General features: G+C 44.9%; 1 protein-coding gene across 1 annotated transcript; it reads left to right on the top strand.

The window, feature by feature from the left end:
* Positions 1 to 485: 485 nt before the first annotated feature.
* Positions 486 to 15,703, top strand: IDH1 (isocitrate dehydrogenase (NADP(+)) 1). Its single transcript, XM_064660686.1, has 9 exons — positions 486 to 616; positions 3,259 to 3,386; positions 4,888 to 5,179; positions 6,957 to 7,062; positions 9,632 to 9,809; positions 10,211 to 10,362; positions 11,381 to 11,521; positions 12,977 to 13,139; positions 13,659 to 15,703. Exons 2-9 carry the CDS (start codon positions 3,265 to 3,267, stop codon positions 13,750 to 13,752), a joined length of 1,248 nt encoding a protein of 415 aa, XP_064516756.1. The 5' UTR covers positions 486 to 616; positions 3,259 to 3,264; the 3' UTR covers positions 13,753 to 15,703.
* The last annotated feature ends 1,022 nt before the right edge of the window (positions 15,704 to 16,725 follow it).

The following is a 16,725-nucleotide window of genomic DNA, read 5'->3' as shown; positions in this document are numbered from 1 at the left end:
GACCGCGCCGCACCCGCACAGGCATCGCCAATCGAAGCCTCGCGCGCTCCGCCCGCGGCCCGGCCCCGCGCTCCGCCCCCCGCCCCACCTCGGGAGCCGCTGGAAGCGGGGAGAGCTCGCGTGACCCCCGGGAAATCATAACATATTATATGTATCTTTAATATTCCGTTCTATTCCACCCTCTCCCCGGGATTCCTGCCCGGTCCCGCTCCCCGTCGCGGCCCCTCAGGGCGGGCGGTGCGGCTGCTGCGGGGCCGCGGGGTGGATACGGCTGTGGGCACGCGCGGCCCGGGGCTGCGGAACTGCCCGGGCGGCGGGAGAGCGCGGAACGGGCGCGGCCCGGAACGGCGGCGGCGCGGTCCGTGCTGCCGCGGGCCCCTGGCGCGAGGGCACCTGCGCGCGGGGCCCGGGCGGGCCTGAGCCAACATAGCGCCCCCTGGCGGGCGCGCGCCCCGTCAAGGGGAGGGGCCGAGCCGGGTGTGGCCGCCAGGGGGCGCCGCGGGGCAGGGGCGGGGCGGGGCCGCATAAAGGGCCCCGCGCACGGCCCGGACCCGCATCGCGACAGCCCCGCGCTGGGAACGGACCGGGACTGGGAACGGCACTGCCACCGCCGCAGGTAACGGGGATCCGCACCGCCGCAGGGCCCCGCGGCCGCACCGCACCCTTTGTCCTTCCCCCGCCCCGCAGTGGGGCCTCGAGGGGCGGGTTTGTGTGTGTGTTTAAGGGCTTCTTTCAGGCGGTCCGGGTGGGACCCCCGAGGCCGCGCCCCGCCCGCCCCGAGTGTAGCTGGAGGTGCCCCGGGAGCTGCGGGTGCTGCACCCCGGGATCGGCTCCCGGCCCGGCCCGGGCTGGGCTGGGTGTCTCCTGCCGCTGTCCCTGGCTCTCCGGGCAGTCCGTGGTGTCCCCAGCGCGGGCCGGGCACGGAGCCCCTCGCGTGTCCCCTCACAGCCGTGCCCGGGCGGGGCCGGGGCCGGGATCGCAGCCTCAGCCCGGAGGGCACATCCCGCTGTGCCGGGAGATCGCCTTGGCAGAGCTGGGCCGGGTTGCGGGCGGGGAAGGGGCGGTGCGGCCGAGAAACAGGCGAGGTCTGTGTTGGTGACAGCGAGTGAACCTCCTTCGAGCGGAGCGTCTGTAAGCCGCAGTCAAGGACTTGTTGCAATAGTGAATTATTGCCTGTAGGCCCTGAGCCCTTCTTTAGGACCAAGGAGTATTTGGAAATGCACAGTTTCCTTAAAGCTGCCTTGGCTACTTGCCGGGGTCAAGCATATTTAAAGGAGGGTTGCTGTAGGAGAAAGAACTTGCTGGTTCAGTATAAAATCAAAGGGGAAGAGTGACAGAGCTGAACTCCAAGGAATGTGTGCTCTCTAGAGAGCCTCTTGGCATGTTGGCTCTGGTGTGCAGGAGAGGGATGCTACTGCAGTGCTGCCCCTTGTTCATGGAGAAACTGGGGACGTTGCTGTCTGAGGAGGGGAAAAGTACCAGGGCCATGATCAGATAAAAGTGTTGGATGCTGTCAGAGACGTTGAAGAAGCTGCTGTTTCCACGTATCAGTGCAGATGTATCTCAGTGGAGGTGTGTCGACTGCCTTTGTGCTCTCCGTGTGACAGCAGCATCATATGCTTCTGAAGCCAGCTTTGCAAAACCTATTGCTGTGACTGACATACTCTGATTTGCCTCAGTTAAGTAGAACCAAACCACAAAACAAGTGATGGTGGGTTGGTGTCTGTCTACATTTTTACTTAAATGAATCAGACTGTTTCTCAGACTAAATGCCAAAAGTAAAATTGAAGTCTCCTGAGTAGCAATTCTGTGCCTAGGCCATGGAGTGTGATACAGTCCTTATTTAGGTAGTAACAATTTAAAATTGGGCCCAAAATACTTGCATAAATAAATTGAGTTCAGGCAGAGTGTGGTCATATGAAACTCAAGTTTTCTACGAGGACTAGAGAGGCCTAATATAAGCCAAGATACTGTCTTTGTTTGGGATAGAAATGCCTAATGTAGTTTATCTTTCAAATTTAAGTGCTTATAGTAAATTGATTCTCAGTACCATGACCTCATTTACATTTTTTTTTCTTTTTAGATTTTCACTCCTTAAGAGATTTGGAAAAGCTTGATCCTCTGAACATAGCTTAGAAAGTTTATTCTCTTGCCAGACTGAAAATGTATAATGGATTGGATTTTGGAAGTACAGCACAAGTTGGTTTAATTTAAAAAAAAAAATAAAAGAAAAGGGAAAATTTGAACCTAGAAGTAATCTCCCCACATGCTTGTAACTTGGGGCACTTGCACTGCAAACTTCACACCTCTGAATAACTTTGTCTAGATGAACAGATTCAGTGGACAGTAGGGCCCTTCATTCTGGGTCAAATCATTCATGGCCCTTCGTATCTGTGAAACTGCAACCTGAGGCACAAGGGCTTGGTATCTCACTGTAGTGTCCCCACAGCTGCACACAAGAACAGGACTATCTTGGAAGGGGAGCTTGCCAAGTCATTGCTCTTGCATAATCTGAGCTGAGAACAGAGAAACTGTGGCTGTTGGAGAGCAGGGAACTGTGTTAGAGCAGTTCAGTGGCTGGTGGGTTTTTTGACAAAGAACAAAGTGCAAATAGTAGAGCAGAGTTCAAGTTTATTTTTTTGAGGCTTTTTTCACAAATATCTTGGGAAACCTCTGTTCCCTACACCAAAACAAATCTGTCCAGTATTTATTTTAACAGTAGAAATAAAGTTTGCCACTAGAAAGTACTCTTGATGTTTAGCCTTGGGATTTTTCTACCTGTTTCCTTCCTTCCTGGAGGAGGAAGCTAATAAAGAAGCTGACAATATATTAATCCTCATAGTGCCAGCAATATGAGGTGTCATTGTAATCATGTCTGTTAACTCCTGTTTTTCAGAAAAAGGTGGAGAAACAGGGAACTGGACTAGAACTTGTGAAATCTAAAATAAACAAAGCTCATTTATTTATGTGGAAATTGGGGGGGAAATTTGTTCATGCTTTTGAATTCTTTTGTACAACCATAATTAAAGCACATGCCCTTAATTCTCAGATATTAACCTTTTTATCCTCACAGATCTTCTAGGATCTGGGGCTCTAAGAAAAATACCAGTTAGCATGAAACTAGAGACAAACTGTGGTTATCTTCAAGACTTTGGGAGAGAACTTGTATGCTATGTTGGTGCCTCTCCTAGCTGTGTTGTTAAAATGCAGGAATTGGTAGGTTTTGACTTAGGTTGGGCTTTTTTATGTCTATTGCAGCTCAAGATGTCTAAAAAAATCCATGGAGGCTCCGTTGTGGAGATGCAAGGAGATGAAATGACACGGGTCATCTGGGAACTGATTAAAGAAAAGCTGATTTTTCCTTATGTAGATCTGGATTTGCACAGGTAATGGCTCTTTGTGACACATGGCTACTTTGTGCTGCAGTTTGCATGTGTCATTAGGCTGATGGTGCTGAGAGCGGCCCCTCTGGGGTTCCTCACAGCAGTAAGCAGTGAATGCTTAATTGTTAGTTTTTTTCCTGTACTGTACCTCTAAGAAGGTCTCTCACAGACATGGCCTGTATTTTATCTCCTGTACCTTGGCTTCCCAGCACCTGTATTTTATCTCCTGTACCTTGGCTTCCCAGCACCTGGGCAGTCTATGTGACTCCCTACAGCCTAAACAGTTAGAAACATGCGGTGTTTCAGGCACTCCATGACCTGCAGCCTGGCCTGTGGACCCTGAGCAGGCTTATGGCTGCTTGCCATACCTGTTTGAAGGTCTGCCCAGAGGACAAAAGGGTGCTTGTAGGGCATAGACTCTGCCCTGATGCCTGTAAGCTTGACCTCTGCTGTTGACAGTGAGCTAATTGTTGCAATTATTCCTGAGCCTGTGCTGTGCTTCTGCACTCGCTTCTGGAAAAAACAAATACTAGCAGCTGGTACTGCCAAAAGAGCATGCTATCTACAGCATCTCGCCAAGAAGGTCAAATATTCTCTTCCCTTTCTAGCCACCAGGCTATAACTATTAGAGAAGCATCCAGCTACATTTCTCCTAGCCACGTGGACAGACATACCTTCTATGGTATCTACCATAATTAAACCCACAAGTCTGACCTCTTCCCCTGCTACTGGAGTCATTTGTATACCACCTACATCAGGCTTTCTGCTTGCTGGTGTTGAGAACCAGGCAAACAGAAACCAGCAGTATAATACATGCCCACAGTCTGGAGAGCATCCCTTTTCAAAGAGGGGTGGGAGGAGGGAAAGCAAACCCCTGGCTGAGGCAGCACAAGGGCTACATTTATGTACAGCTGGCCATGTTCAGGGCTGTCCCATGCTGGGCACCCATTGTTTTCCCAAAGCTATTAAAACAGTGAGTAAGGGAAATGTGCTTTCTCTGACTGCTTGAGGGGAACATTGGCCATTTTTCTGCCAGAGTAGGATTGTGGGTCCATTGTCAAAGCAGCTTTTAAGCCAATTGTAGCTTCATGTGCTCAGTACATGAAATAACCCAGAACCCTCAGCACAAGAGGTTTGAAACAAAGGCCCATATTCATCTGGGGATTGTGCTGCTCCGTACTATTAGATTCCTAGACTGAAAGCTGCCATTGCAGAAAGCTCAAAAGGGAAGGCCAGAGGAGACACTGTGCCATGCTGGCAGAGAACTTCAGCTGTAAACTGAAACTCTCCTTTCTCTAACCTTCTCTACCAGCAGCAGAAGTGTCACTGTATAAGTCCATGTTTTCTTCCAGTCCAGCAGCATTTGAACTGGAAGAGGGACAACTTCAGTTATGACAGAATGCTGGAACTACACTCATAAGCACGTATGAGGTCTGATTTCTATCCTGTTGGACATAAACAAATGTCCTGGGCAGTTCTGACCATCTTTGTGGGTTTGTTACAGCTATGACTTGGGCATTGAGCATCGTGATGCTACAAATGATAAAGTAACCATGGAAGCTGCTGAAGCCATAAAGAAATACAATGTTGGCATCAAGTGTGCAACCATCACTCCTGATGAGAAGAGAGTGGAGGAGTTCAAGTTGAAGCAGATGTGGAAGTCTCCCAATGGGACAATCAGAAACATCCTGGGAGGCACAGTTTTCAGGGAGGCCATTATCTGCAAGAACATTCCCCGGCTGGTGTCAGGATGGGTGAAACCCATTGTCATTGGCCGTCATGCCTATGGGGATCAAGTGAGTCACTTCAGTGCTTACCTCTCTTTTTATTTTACCAGCCTTACTCTTTACTCTGTAGACCTACAGACTTAGACATCCCTGTGCTCCTGCTCTGTCCCTTGCACTCCACTTGGGAGCAGGTACTTGCTAGCACTTCGTTAGTACTGCACCCGGCAAAGTGTGGGAGAGCCTGGTTCGTGCCTCTCTTCCTTAGATAGTGTCACTGTATAAACAGCATTCAGAGGCCTGGATTGGATTGGATAGATCTGTACTTAGATACAGGGTATATAACTCCTCTGAATTATTGTTCATCTCTGCAGAACCCTATTCCCTACACAACAATGTTGTGAGAAAATATCCTTTACACTGCCCATCTTCTTACTTCTCAGGACTTTCTGGTGCCAGATGTTGCTCACAGCAAAAATGAACCCAAGAGAGTGATTTTTAGAAGTGAGCAAAATTGCCTTCTGTATAGGGATGTGGGTTTGGGTTTTTTATATTTTTTAACTGGGATCTGCTGCTTAACTTTTACAGCACTCCTGCAGAGTTGGTATCCATAGTGAGTACATTGGAATGTGGTACAGAAGTAGGAAAACAGCCTTTATCAGAGCTCTCCTGCCAGAGGTAGTACAAAGCCATGGAAAGCCCTAGCATGGCACTCAGTGATGTGCCCTTTGGGTAGGCTAGAGGACAAGAATCAATCATACTGTTCTCCATAGGTAATGATATGCTGTAAAACAGCCAAGCATGACAAAAGAAAAATCTTCTAAAAGAGTCAAGTGCTTAAATGGATGAGTAAACCCACAAGTCACAAAATTACCTGGGATGGGAAGGTAAAGTAATAAATAAAGAGGAAAATAATTGAAAAACCTTGACACTAGAAAAGAATGGGATTAAACATCCTTAACAGTACTGAATAACTGAGAAGGTCAAAATAATAATAGGAAACAGTGGATTAAAGGGGAAGGATTGAAACTCTGCCAAAGAATGAGATTAAAGTGAAAGGGATGATATAAGAACTTATAAAGGACATATGAGACACTTCCTTAACTTCAGAACAGCTCAGGGAACATGTTCCCTTGATAGGAGGGAAACAACATGGAAAAAAGGATAACAAATTTCAAATAGTACTGTTCAGGACAACTGGGAAAAGGAGATATTTAAAAACTTGAAATACATGTTTGCTCTTCTGATTCTGTGTATCTCAGAGGACCAAAATGTGTATCCATGTATGGAATTCAAAGAACTTGTACTACAGGTTTCAGATGTCATCTTGTATGATCTATGAGTCCCCCTTATTTATGAGATCAGTAGTTGTGATATGAGTGGTTGTTTTTGAGGCAGGGAGAGAGGAAGGAGCCATTCTACTCACCATCCACACAACAGTCTTTGCACTTTAAAACATCAGTGCATCTGCAAAAGTACATCCTCTGCCCATTGATGGGACCCAAGAATTTGTGAGCTTTTTCCCTTAAAGGGGAGGATGCCTCCTGAAACTGGCAGACTCTTGACTACTTAGGGACATGGTTTAGTGGTGCACGTGGCAGTGCTAGGTTAACTGTTGGACTTGATCTTAAGAGTCTTTTCCAACCTAAATAATTCTATGAGTCTACTTGTCTTTCTAATCCCTTAGTATAATAATCCAATGACCACATGGCTGAATAAAGAGTCTACTTAATGGTTTTTTTAATACAACTGTTTTTCTGCACCCTGCCCTCCCAAATGAAGGTTGTCTTTTATGTTTCTCTCTTTCTGATAGATGAAATCATCATGGCAGTTTTATTTTTTTTAACAGTACAGAGCAACTGATTTTGTGGTTCCTGGGCCTGGAAAAGTAGAGATGACCTACACTCCCACAGATGGAGGCAAACCAGTCACATATCTGGTCCATAACTTTGAAAGTAGGTATTTTCTCTAAGTAGTGATTAAAACTGATTTTGGGTTTAATTCAACCTTGAATTGTCAGTTAGAGCTATTTGATGGTAAAATATGATTTTGAGGTAGAGCGGGGGAGAAAGTTTACACCACCTTCATTTATCTCTCAAGTACTGAAGGTTTCTTGAAATCTTCCTGGGACCAAAGAGGCATATCAAACACACAATCATACTAGACTGGCCACCTGTCATGCTCTTTGTATGATAACTCTGGTAGCAGCATCTATGTTTTTCTCTCTGATCAGAGGGAAACTTGCTGTGTAAACGTGGCTTGACCAAAGGGGAGATATATTTAAGAACAATTCGGGTATAACTCTTTCTGGGTTTAGTTTGTCTTACTGGTCTCTATCTACCTTCACAGTTTTTGCCCTTCTTTATGAAGCAGTCTTTTTTTTTTTTTCTTTTTTTTCCTCTTAATAAAAATGAGAACTAACACTTAGCCTGCAAGGTGGGAAGGAGTAGGTTCTAAGTGTTTTAAAAGATACAGTCCCAAACGTTTTGGTGTCCCTCCTGTCTGTATGACTGTGTGGGTTATATACAGGTTCCTAGGCTCAGGAGGAGTCCTGACATTGCTGGGCTTTGTTGCATGGAAACAATTACACACATGCTGCCAGAACTCAGGCTGTTTTCCCCAGGGGCAGGGTTCAGGAAAACATCACACAAGTTCTCTCTCTTGTCTATCAGTGATCAAAGAGTTCAGTATTTGTAGCCATGGTGACCTATGTGTGAGTGTTGGGTTACTTGTGTTTGTTTAGCTACAAAAAAACTTACGTCCACAGAATCCTGGTTTGTGTGCAATTTGTTTGGCAAACAGATACCGAGACTGACATATGACGCTCTTGTAATATTTGATTTCTCTGGCATTCTTCCTCATAAGAGCCTAAATCTCTACTGTCTCTTGTTGCACAGCCTTTTATTTGGAGTTCACCTGCTTAACTGCCAGTCCTAATTTGTTTTCATTTGCTAGGTAACTGGTGAGCTTGTACTGGAGATGTCTGGCCATCCAGCTGCCAGTCTGAATTGCTGCTCTGCTTTGCATCAGCAAGCAGAAAGCAAGGAAGTGCAAAGATGGCAGATTGCTTCTGTTGCTCTGGGGAACTGCCCTCCCCACAGATAACTGTTGTGCCACCATACTTCTACAGTGCATAAGGGAAGCTTGTCTTATTACTATGCTAATATGTGCAACATTGATACTGAATCAAGAGATTTTAGTAGGCAGTAGGATTGTATGATTGCAATGAGGAATATTTTTTACCTATATGGAAATAACTATTTGAATAAAACTTAATAGCTGTCATCTAGCAACCATGAAAACATGGCTTCAGAGGACACAGTCTCTGTAGCTGATCAGACCCTATTCCATCCTTGACTCACTAGAAGAGGCATGGGGACAACATGTATTTTCACTGGTAACAACAGGAATTTCATTCTCTGCCAATATCAACTTTAAATGACCTTGCTGTCTTGGCAAGCAAATAAACCTCATCTAGCTTCCCGTCTTCATTCTGCATGTATGTTCATGTAGTAATAAGCATCTGGAGGTAAGGACAAGTGAATATTAGGAGAGGGTATTAAAAAAAAAAATTGTGTGTTTCCAGAGCAAAGGTCCCTGATACAGGCACTGTACAAAAACTACAGGGGTGGTGGTAGTGAGTTGCTTAAAACTAAGTGCACAGTATCTGCTTTTCATTAGAAACACAGAGCTGTGCTCTGAAGGTGGCAAAGCTTTTTCATGACCCTTCTCTCACCCAAAATCAGCCTCTTCCATGATCTGAATACTGCTTTCTCCCAGGTGAGCTGGGCTGCAAGTTCAAGGCACTTCCATTCATGCTTCTAACACATCTGCATTAACAATCCAAGTCACGTGAGTGTTGATAGTTCTTCAGAGCCTTCTCAGGACTTGCCCAAGCACCCACATGACTGGCACATTCTTCCCACAACTTGCTGGAAGTGAGCCTGAGCAGGTGAAACGAAGCTGCATGGTAGGCCAGACACGTGCTGAAAAGATGCAGGAATGCATGTGGCAGCTTGTTTACCTGAGCTAGGCAAAGCAGTCTTTGACTGCTGGAGTTAGTTCTGCAGTCAAAGCATTTAAGATGAGAGCAAATCCGTTTCTGGCTTTGACTGAGATCCCCTGCTCCAAGCTGCTGCCTGCTGCTTTGATAGAAAAATACTGTATTGCTTAGATGGTTAGCAGGAGTTCAAGCACACTCACTTCTGTCACAGTTTTGCTGCTTAGGCTGCTTAGGAGTAGGAAGAAACTTCTTACGGGGATTAGATCACAGTATTAAGATGTACTTAGCTGTAAAACAAAACCACCTTCCTATCCATGTGTCACAGGACTGCTGGAGCTTTGAGCTGATAGTGCAAAGAGAATCTTCTCTTGGAAGAATCAGCCTTTAAATTGAGAACTAGATCAAGACATTTGGGGATACCACCAGCCTGCCAGCCAGCCAGAGTATTCTAGGGGAGAATGTCAAGTTCTTAATCAAAACTAAATCTAGTTGATTCCTATCTGTTCTTCCTCCACTAACAGGCTGTGGCGGTGTAGCCATGGGAATGTACAATCTTGACCAGTCTATCAAGGATTTTGCCCACAGTTCCTTCCAAATGGCACTGTCTAAAGGCTGGCCCCTCTACATGAGCACCAAGAACACCATTCTGAAGAGATATGATGGCCGCTTTAAAGACATCTTCCAAGATATCTATGACAGGTAACTAGTTGTGTACCCTCTACTGTATAAGTCTGCAGCAGGAACATCCCCTCCAGCCTTGGGAGTTGCATTTTAAAACATTCAGCAGCACTTCAGGAGGGAGGGGATGCCTTCTCTGTCATGGTCTCCCTTGTCCTGCAAGGCACAGTACTCAATATTTAAAGCTCTGCTAACTATGGCTGTGGTGTTTATCCTTTCCATTAGAGTCAGATTCTCTGTAGGTGCCTCTGTGGTCCTGAAGCAGCCTTGCAGTAGCTTAGCAAAGCAGACAAGGGAAAAAAGAGTAAAGAAAATGCAAACTTACTTTAGTTTTTGTTTTTACTCATCTCTGTGCCCCTCTCTATGCACAAATTGTGCAATCCCTGTTTATATGGCAAGGTGTTCTGTCTTCTGTTTTCCAGAGAATATAAGTCCAAGTTTGAAGCCAAAAAGATATGGTATGAGCATAGGCTCATTGATGACATGGTTGCTCAGGCCCTGAAATCTGAAGGAGGCTTTGTCTGGGCCTGCAAGAACTATGATGGGGATGTGCAGTCTGACTCTGTTGCACAAGGTATGAGATGCTTCCTGTGCTACACTGAAGTAGGCTCAGTGGCAGTCTCTTGGGACTTTCTGTCACATCTTCTATTGTGGCCCAGGAGGTGGTCTTGGGTCTCAGAACTTACATTTCAAGCCTGTGGCTAGTCATGGAGATATCAGGCTGTCAGTTTTCTGATTTCACTTTTACAAGAAAATCTATTGAATGTAGACTGTGTATTTATTTACAGGAGGGAAGTTCCTACCAACATAAGTGATAGGCTTCTTATTCTAATGGATGGTATCCAGACAGCTGGGACACTGTTGCTGACTGGTGATGAGTGTACTGGCAGGTGCTCTGCCGATAACTAAGAAAATCTGTCAGGTGTAAAGAGAGAGATTGATCCACTTAACTTTATAGACTTGTAGTGCTTGATCAGCATCCTACATAAGCAAGCTGCCTGGTGCCAAAACAAATGCAGAATCCTACAGGACAAGATGTGTGGCTTTACGTGATATGCTCTTTATAAAGTAATGCCACTAAACTGCCTCCCATAGAACAAGGATGTGTGTTGGACTACTAAACAAAGAAGCTTTCAGAGATGCACATCTCTGAAATCTACAGAGTTAGAAGTGATCTGAATGTCCAGTTTCACTAGCTCCTGTTCCTTTCACTAAAGCAAATGCTCTTGATAAGGAGTTTTGTTTCCTATTTCCCTGTGGGGAAGATAAGCAGCCCAACATTGCTTATTTATGATTCTTTTTCTTTTACTGTACTTTTTGGTAAAAATCTGTCCAGCAAGTTAGGTAAGAACACTGATTTTCTTGAAATGGTGCAGAATGTCTGTATATCTCTATCTCATGGTTCAGCAGCACTTCCTGATCAGATGAGCTGTTATGATTAGCCAGTTAGTTGCAGCGGCACTTGCTGTTCAGGGATACTCACATCAAGGCTGGGAGTATGTAGGGGTACTGTAGGATGGGGGGGTTAAGGGGAATTTAATGGAGCTGTCCAAAGGAGACACTGAACTTTTTAAACTTGTATCATTCTGTAGGCTATGGTTCTCTGGGAATGATGACCAGTGTGCTGATCTGCCCCGACGGCAAGACTGTTGAAGCAGAAGCTGCTCACGGCACAGTTACTCGGCACTACCGCATGCACCAGAAAGGCCAAGAAACCTCCACTAACCCCATTGGTGAGCTGCCTTTTACTGCCCCTCAGTGATCTCTACACATGAAAGAATAAGCTTAGAGTGAGAACATCTGCATCCTTTCTGCAGAGAATTGCACCACTGAAACTGCAATAATGCAGTTCATAATGCATTTTTCTTCAGTGGTGACTGTGATGATCCACCCTTAATGGGAAGGAAGCATCTAACATTCATAAGTGCTCATTGGTGGAAAGGAACAACAAAAGTCAGAGTGTCCACAAACAATCATAAAGTTTTATTAGTGAATTACACACTTGACATGGAAATTGGTATGTTAGTCCCTGACATACTATATAAGCACACAGCTGTAGGTTTTGGATAAAGGGATAGGATGAAAGAGAAGAGAGAAATTAAAGAGGGAAAGATGAATGAAAGAAAGAAAGGAAAAGAGAGAATTAAAGAAGAGGAGAAAAGAGAGGGAGGTGTTTGGTCTCAATCCTACCATGCCTACTTCCTGCCACTCATTCTTGCACTTGTGCTGTACTGTGTTGTGGTTTCTCTCACAGAAAAGTGCTGCCCTATCTCCACCTGCCCCCCCTTCTCCAGTCAACTCTTGTTCTTTCTCACAGCATGTTAATATCAACAGTCCTTGGTTGGGTCTATGGACATTGGTTATTGGTGTTTGAGACATACACCACAGACAGTGTTTCTGATAAGCCTGAGAGGGGCTTAGTCCAGGCATGGTTCATTAAAGCCAAGGCCTACTGAGCATTTCTTGGATCACAGTGTGCCCTGAGGGGGTGGGCAAGGGAATGCACCACCACAATCCATCACTATAGTGAACTCCTCTGGGCCTCTACAGAAACTGGAGCAAAATCAGGCTGGAATGGAGTGAGTGTGAGGAATAAACCAGACCTAACCTAGACTTTGAGACATGCTTTCACTCTTCAGCAAGCGATTTATAGCCATAAGGGCCTTAAGGTTTAGACTGGTTGTTTTTTATTTTACTCATCTTTCTGATGCTCCAAAAGACCCAGCCACACCCCAGACTTTAACTACACACTTAAAGTGTCAATGCACTTTAGAACGGGACATAAGGGAAAGAATCCTTTAAAATTGCATAGAGACCAGACTGTAATATAGTAGGAGGAAGAAGACTGCACCCTTCTGTCAGAAAGATAATGTTCTATGTAACCACAGAGTCCTACCACATGTCATACTTTGTTCCTACCCAAGTCAGAAAGAAAGATAAAATGACATGTGAAGAGATTACTGGAGGCAGTGAGTACTTTCTGGGGTCTATTCTTTTTTAGAGCTGCACAAAAGGCAAAGAATACCTAGATGAAGATAAGTGTTCTCTTTCCCATACCAGATTTTCTATATTTTTCCTCCATTTTCAGTTTTTTTGATATAAAAAATCCAATTATTGTTTCACATGATGATTTAGAACGATTTCCAGGGAGTTCTAGAAGGATAGAATAACCCAGTGTTCTCTCTCAGCCTCCATCTTCGCCTGGACAAGAGGACTTGCTCACAGAGCTAAGCTGGACAACAACACTAGCCTCAAGAACTTTGCAGCTGCCCTGGAAGAAGTCTGCATTGAGACCATCGAGTCTGGCTTCATGACAAAGGACCTTGCTGCCTGTATCAAAGGCCTACCTAAGTAAGTGTATGAAATAACCAGCTATGCTTGAAGGAGGCTGTTTTACGTAGTGGTTCTGAACAGCATTTGCTCAAATGTTATTTTAGTATGGTGAAGAACAGGAGTCTGCCTCAGAACAGGACTCACTGTACTCAGTGATGTACAAACAGAACACGAGACACTCCCTGACCAAAGTAGCTTAGTCCAGACTGCTTGGTCCCTGTTATTGTACCAAATGAATGGGCAAAAAAGTAAGGAAGGAACTGTTAAGAGTTGTTTTTTTATGACAGTCTAGCTACATTGGTCAGATCCTACCTTCATCCTAATAAATGAAGAAAACCTACATAACTGCCAGATATCACCTGTATACCCTCTTCTCTGGAGCCTTTTGGCAGAAAAAAAAAGAACACAGACTGATGAGTAGGAGATAATTCTTTTGGGTTTAGAGGCAAGACTTAGAGTTCTTTGAACAGTCTTCCCCTGCTTTGATCACTTAAGAGCGTACAACTAATGCCTGTTTTTTGTTTCCCCCCCCTCCAGTGTCACACGCTCTGACTACCTAAACACCTTTGAGTTCATGGACAAGCTCGCTGAAAACCTGAAGCAGAAGCTGGCCTCTCTGCCCAAACTTTAAGGCAGGGGTTCTACTCAAGCTCCCCTAGCAAGGTGTCTCCCACTTACATGAGAGCGTAAGTGGCACCATATCATGCTTTGTTGTGCTTCTTTTAGGATGTTCTTCATCTTTGGCCTCTGGTATTTTCACAGTCTTTGGCAGATACTCCTCATCAGAATCAACTCTTTGCCTAATTACTCTAATTTTTCTGTTGGTTTTCTGTCTGATGCTCTTTCTGCTCACACTTGAGTCCTCCTGCAAAGCACAGGCACTTGAAGTCTCTTTCCTGAAGAAAAGCAAATTTTGTGGCCTGGAATCACCCGAGGGAACATCATCACTTGAGAAGGTATGAACTGGGCTTTTTAATAAACTCTCCATATTTTGGATCTCAAAGATAGGTCCCTTCTTAACCTGTTGCATTAAGTCACCACCTTCAAGACTGGGCAGCTGTGCTGGATTCACCACAAATGTACTTTCAAGATCTTGGACTCCATCAGGACAGCGGGAATGGTGCTCCACACTAAAGTCTTTATCCTTGCTGTCAAAAGCCCACACACAAGCCTTTTGCCCCACCTCACAAACTTCAGACTCAGTAGAGCATGTTGCAACTTTTGGCTGAAGAAGCATCTTTTCATTTTGAGCACAGTCTTCACCTTGAGATATATCAGGACTACTTTCTGCACTGTTTTTAATTGCACTTATTTTCTTTTTTCCTGTGCTTGCTCTTTTAACAGTCATTTTCTCACCAGTTCTAGATTTTCTTAACAGGCTCCCTCAGGGGTATAAAAACATTTGCCCACAATTGCTCACGATGTACTTGCTGAATTTTTACAGTCTCACTCCCCTCAGATGTGAAACTATGCCAATATGTAGATGATATTCTAATTGGAGGAGATTCCCATGAAAAGGTGGAGGAAGCAGCAGCAGTGTGGGAAGCATTACATGAAAGCGAAATTGAAATTCCACCTGAAAAATGTCAAGGACCAAATAAAGAAATAAAATTTTTGGGTACTTGATTGAGCGCAGTCAGTGCAGCAGTTCCTCCAGACACTTTAAAGGAAATAAAACAAATACAGATGCCCCAAACCAAAGAAAGAATTACAACAGTTAGTGGGAACTTAAGCATATTGGAGCAAACACGTACCTGGATTTTCTATCATTGCTGGCATATGTGGCACTTTATCGTGCTTTGTTGTGTAACATTTCAAACACTAGACAAAAATGAACATAACACTTAAAATTTTTAAAGATCATGTTTTCTTAAACCCCTTGAGCTGCTGCGCTAGGCCCTACTTTTGCCATGCAGATGAATGTGATACTGTTCAAGTTCAATGTGGGTCTGGACTCCTAACAGCACACCTGAGGTTTCTCTCTGTGACTTTTGATCTGTGTTTCTCTTATTTCTTTATCTCAGTCTGAAAGCCAGTCTGTGTCACATCTCTGGTCAAACCGGCAGTGACCTACTGTCCAACTGACCTCAAATCAGAACCGTCCTCCTCTCTCCAGTACTGTCCATGAGTATAAGTGGGTTCACAGGGCTATGCCAGCTCTGTTGCAATCCCTCTCAATTTATCTTTCAGTGCCAACAGGAGCAGAGTATCCTGACACTAAGGGATTTGGTTCCATTGCTGTGGTCAGGACTGTAGCATTCAAGAAGCACTTAGTAAATGCTGGAAACGAGCCTTACAGGCTAAGATCCTATTAAAGTCATGCTGCAGTGTCTAAATGCAGGCCCTGCACTTAGTTATGCTCCTTCTGACTGGATGTGAAGCAAAGGAACTGTTATCTCTTCTCCCCTCCCCCAATTCATAAAGGTGCAAAACTTCTAATTACCTGGGCTATTACTTACCCTTTCTGTTGTGATACAGCATCAGATCATGACTGTGAAAAACTATTCCATCCACGGTTTTGTGTTCTGGGTTTTTTAAGGAATAGTTTTAGTTCAGACTAAAATAAAAACCAACTAACATTCTTTGTGTCTTTCCTTCCTTTGTGTGATTAGCAGATACTGGGAAATTCTGCCTCAGAGAGACAGTCCAGTAGCTTTTGGCACAATCCAGTACAGGCTGGGACAGACTGTTGGAACGTGGTATAAGCACAAAATAATATCTCCCTTCTTAGAATAGAGTTTTAATTTGTTCTGGCCCAGGTAAAGCTGTGACCTGTAGTGTGGTAGGCATCAGGTAGTGTACAGGAATTTAAAAGGTACCACTTCCATTGAAATTTTATTCTGGGACTAATAGAAACTGATATATCACCACTTGGCAAAACAGAAGCTGGTTAGACCTGAACTAACTCTGACCCTGCACAGCTCACTAGCTAAAGGTGGTGATTAGGATAGAAATGCCAATGTTAGACTAAATGAGCAAAACACATTAGGCATGTGTGTACCAGGGTGAATTTATGCTGATACTTTTGGTCTGTGTTTGGCCCTGCCACCTGTGAAAGCTTTGCTCTTTCCCTGCCAAGTTATGGGAAAACAAGCACTGATAAACAGGAAAGTTGTCCTTGAAGAGAGCTTCTTGTAGAAACTGTTTTAATTGGTATTCTGTGATTGGCTAGTTATCCTCCAAGGTCGCTTGAAGGAGAGATTGAGGAGGAGGAGGAAGGCTTGGCCCCAGACTCAATTAAGAAAGACTCCCCAAAACATATGGCGCATGCATGAGAGGATTTCCGAAGTTCTCACGTGTGCGTAGAACAGGTGCACTTACATAACCGGGAGGTGGGACTGAGGGGCTGGGCGGTGCTGGCCCCACCTAGGGGGGTTGTGGCCACTTAATTAATTGTATAAAAAGCAGATAGTGCTTTCTTAGAGAGAGTTAACTTTACACTAAGGACAACATTGCCTTTGGCAGGGACGCCTGCCAGTTAGTGAGCTTACTGACTCCCCAAGGATGCAGCTTCTGCTATGGGCTATTATAGGCAAGGTAAGATAACTTTATGGGCAACAGCTGGGTAACTGGGGCTTATTTCTCTCCTCCTTCCTCCCTTTTG

This window comes from Pseudopipra pipra, chromosome 7 (assembly GCF_036250125.1).
Source record: "Pseudopipra pipra isolate bDixPip1 chromosome 7, bDixPip1.hap1, whole genome shotgun sequence".
Classification (NCBI taxonomy): domain Eukaryota; kingdom Metazoa; phylum Chordata; class Aves; order Passeriformes; family Pipridae; genus Pseudopipra; species Pseudopipra pipra.
This window is presented reverse-complemented; position numbering and strand designations above follow the sequence as displayed.

What these genes read in the sequence shown, in the direction of transcription:
- IDH1 (XM_064660686.1), top strand. Translation starts at nt 3,265, where the DNA reads ATGTCTAAAAAAATCCATGGAGGCTCCGTTGTGGAGATGCAAGGAGAT. An exon ending in GTCATGCCTATGGGGATCAA is followed by an intron (nt 5,180 to 6,956) that starts GTGAGTCACTTC and finishes TTTTTTTAACAG; the next exon opens with TACAGAGCAACTGATTTTGT. An exon ending in TGTATCAAAGGCCTACCTAA is followed by an intron (nt 13,140 to 13,658) that starts GTAAGTGTATGA and finishes CCCCCCCTCCAG; the next exon opens with TGTCACACGCTCTGACTACC.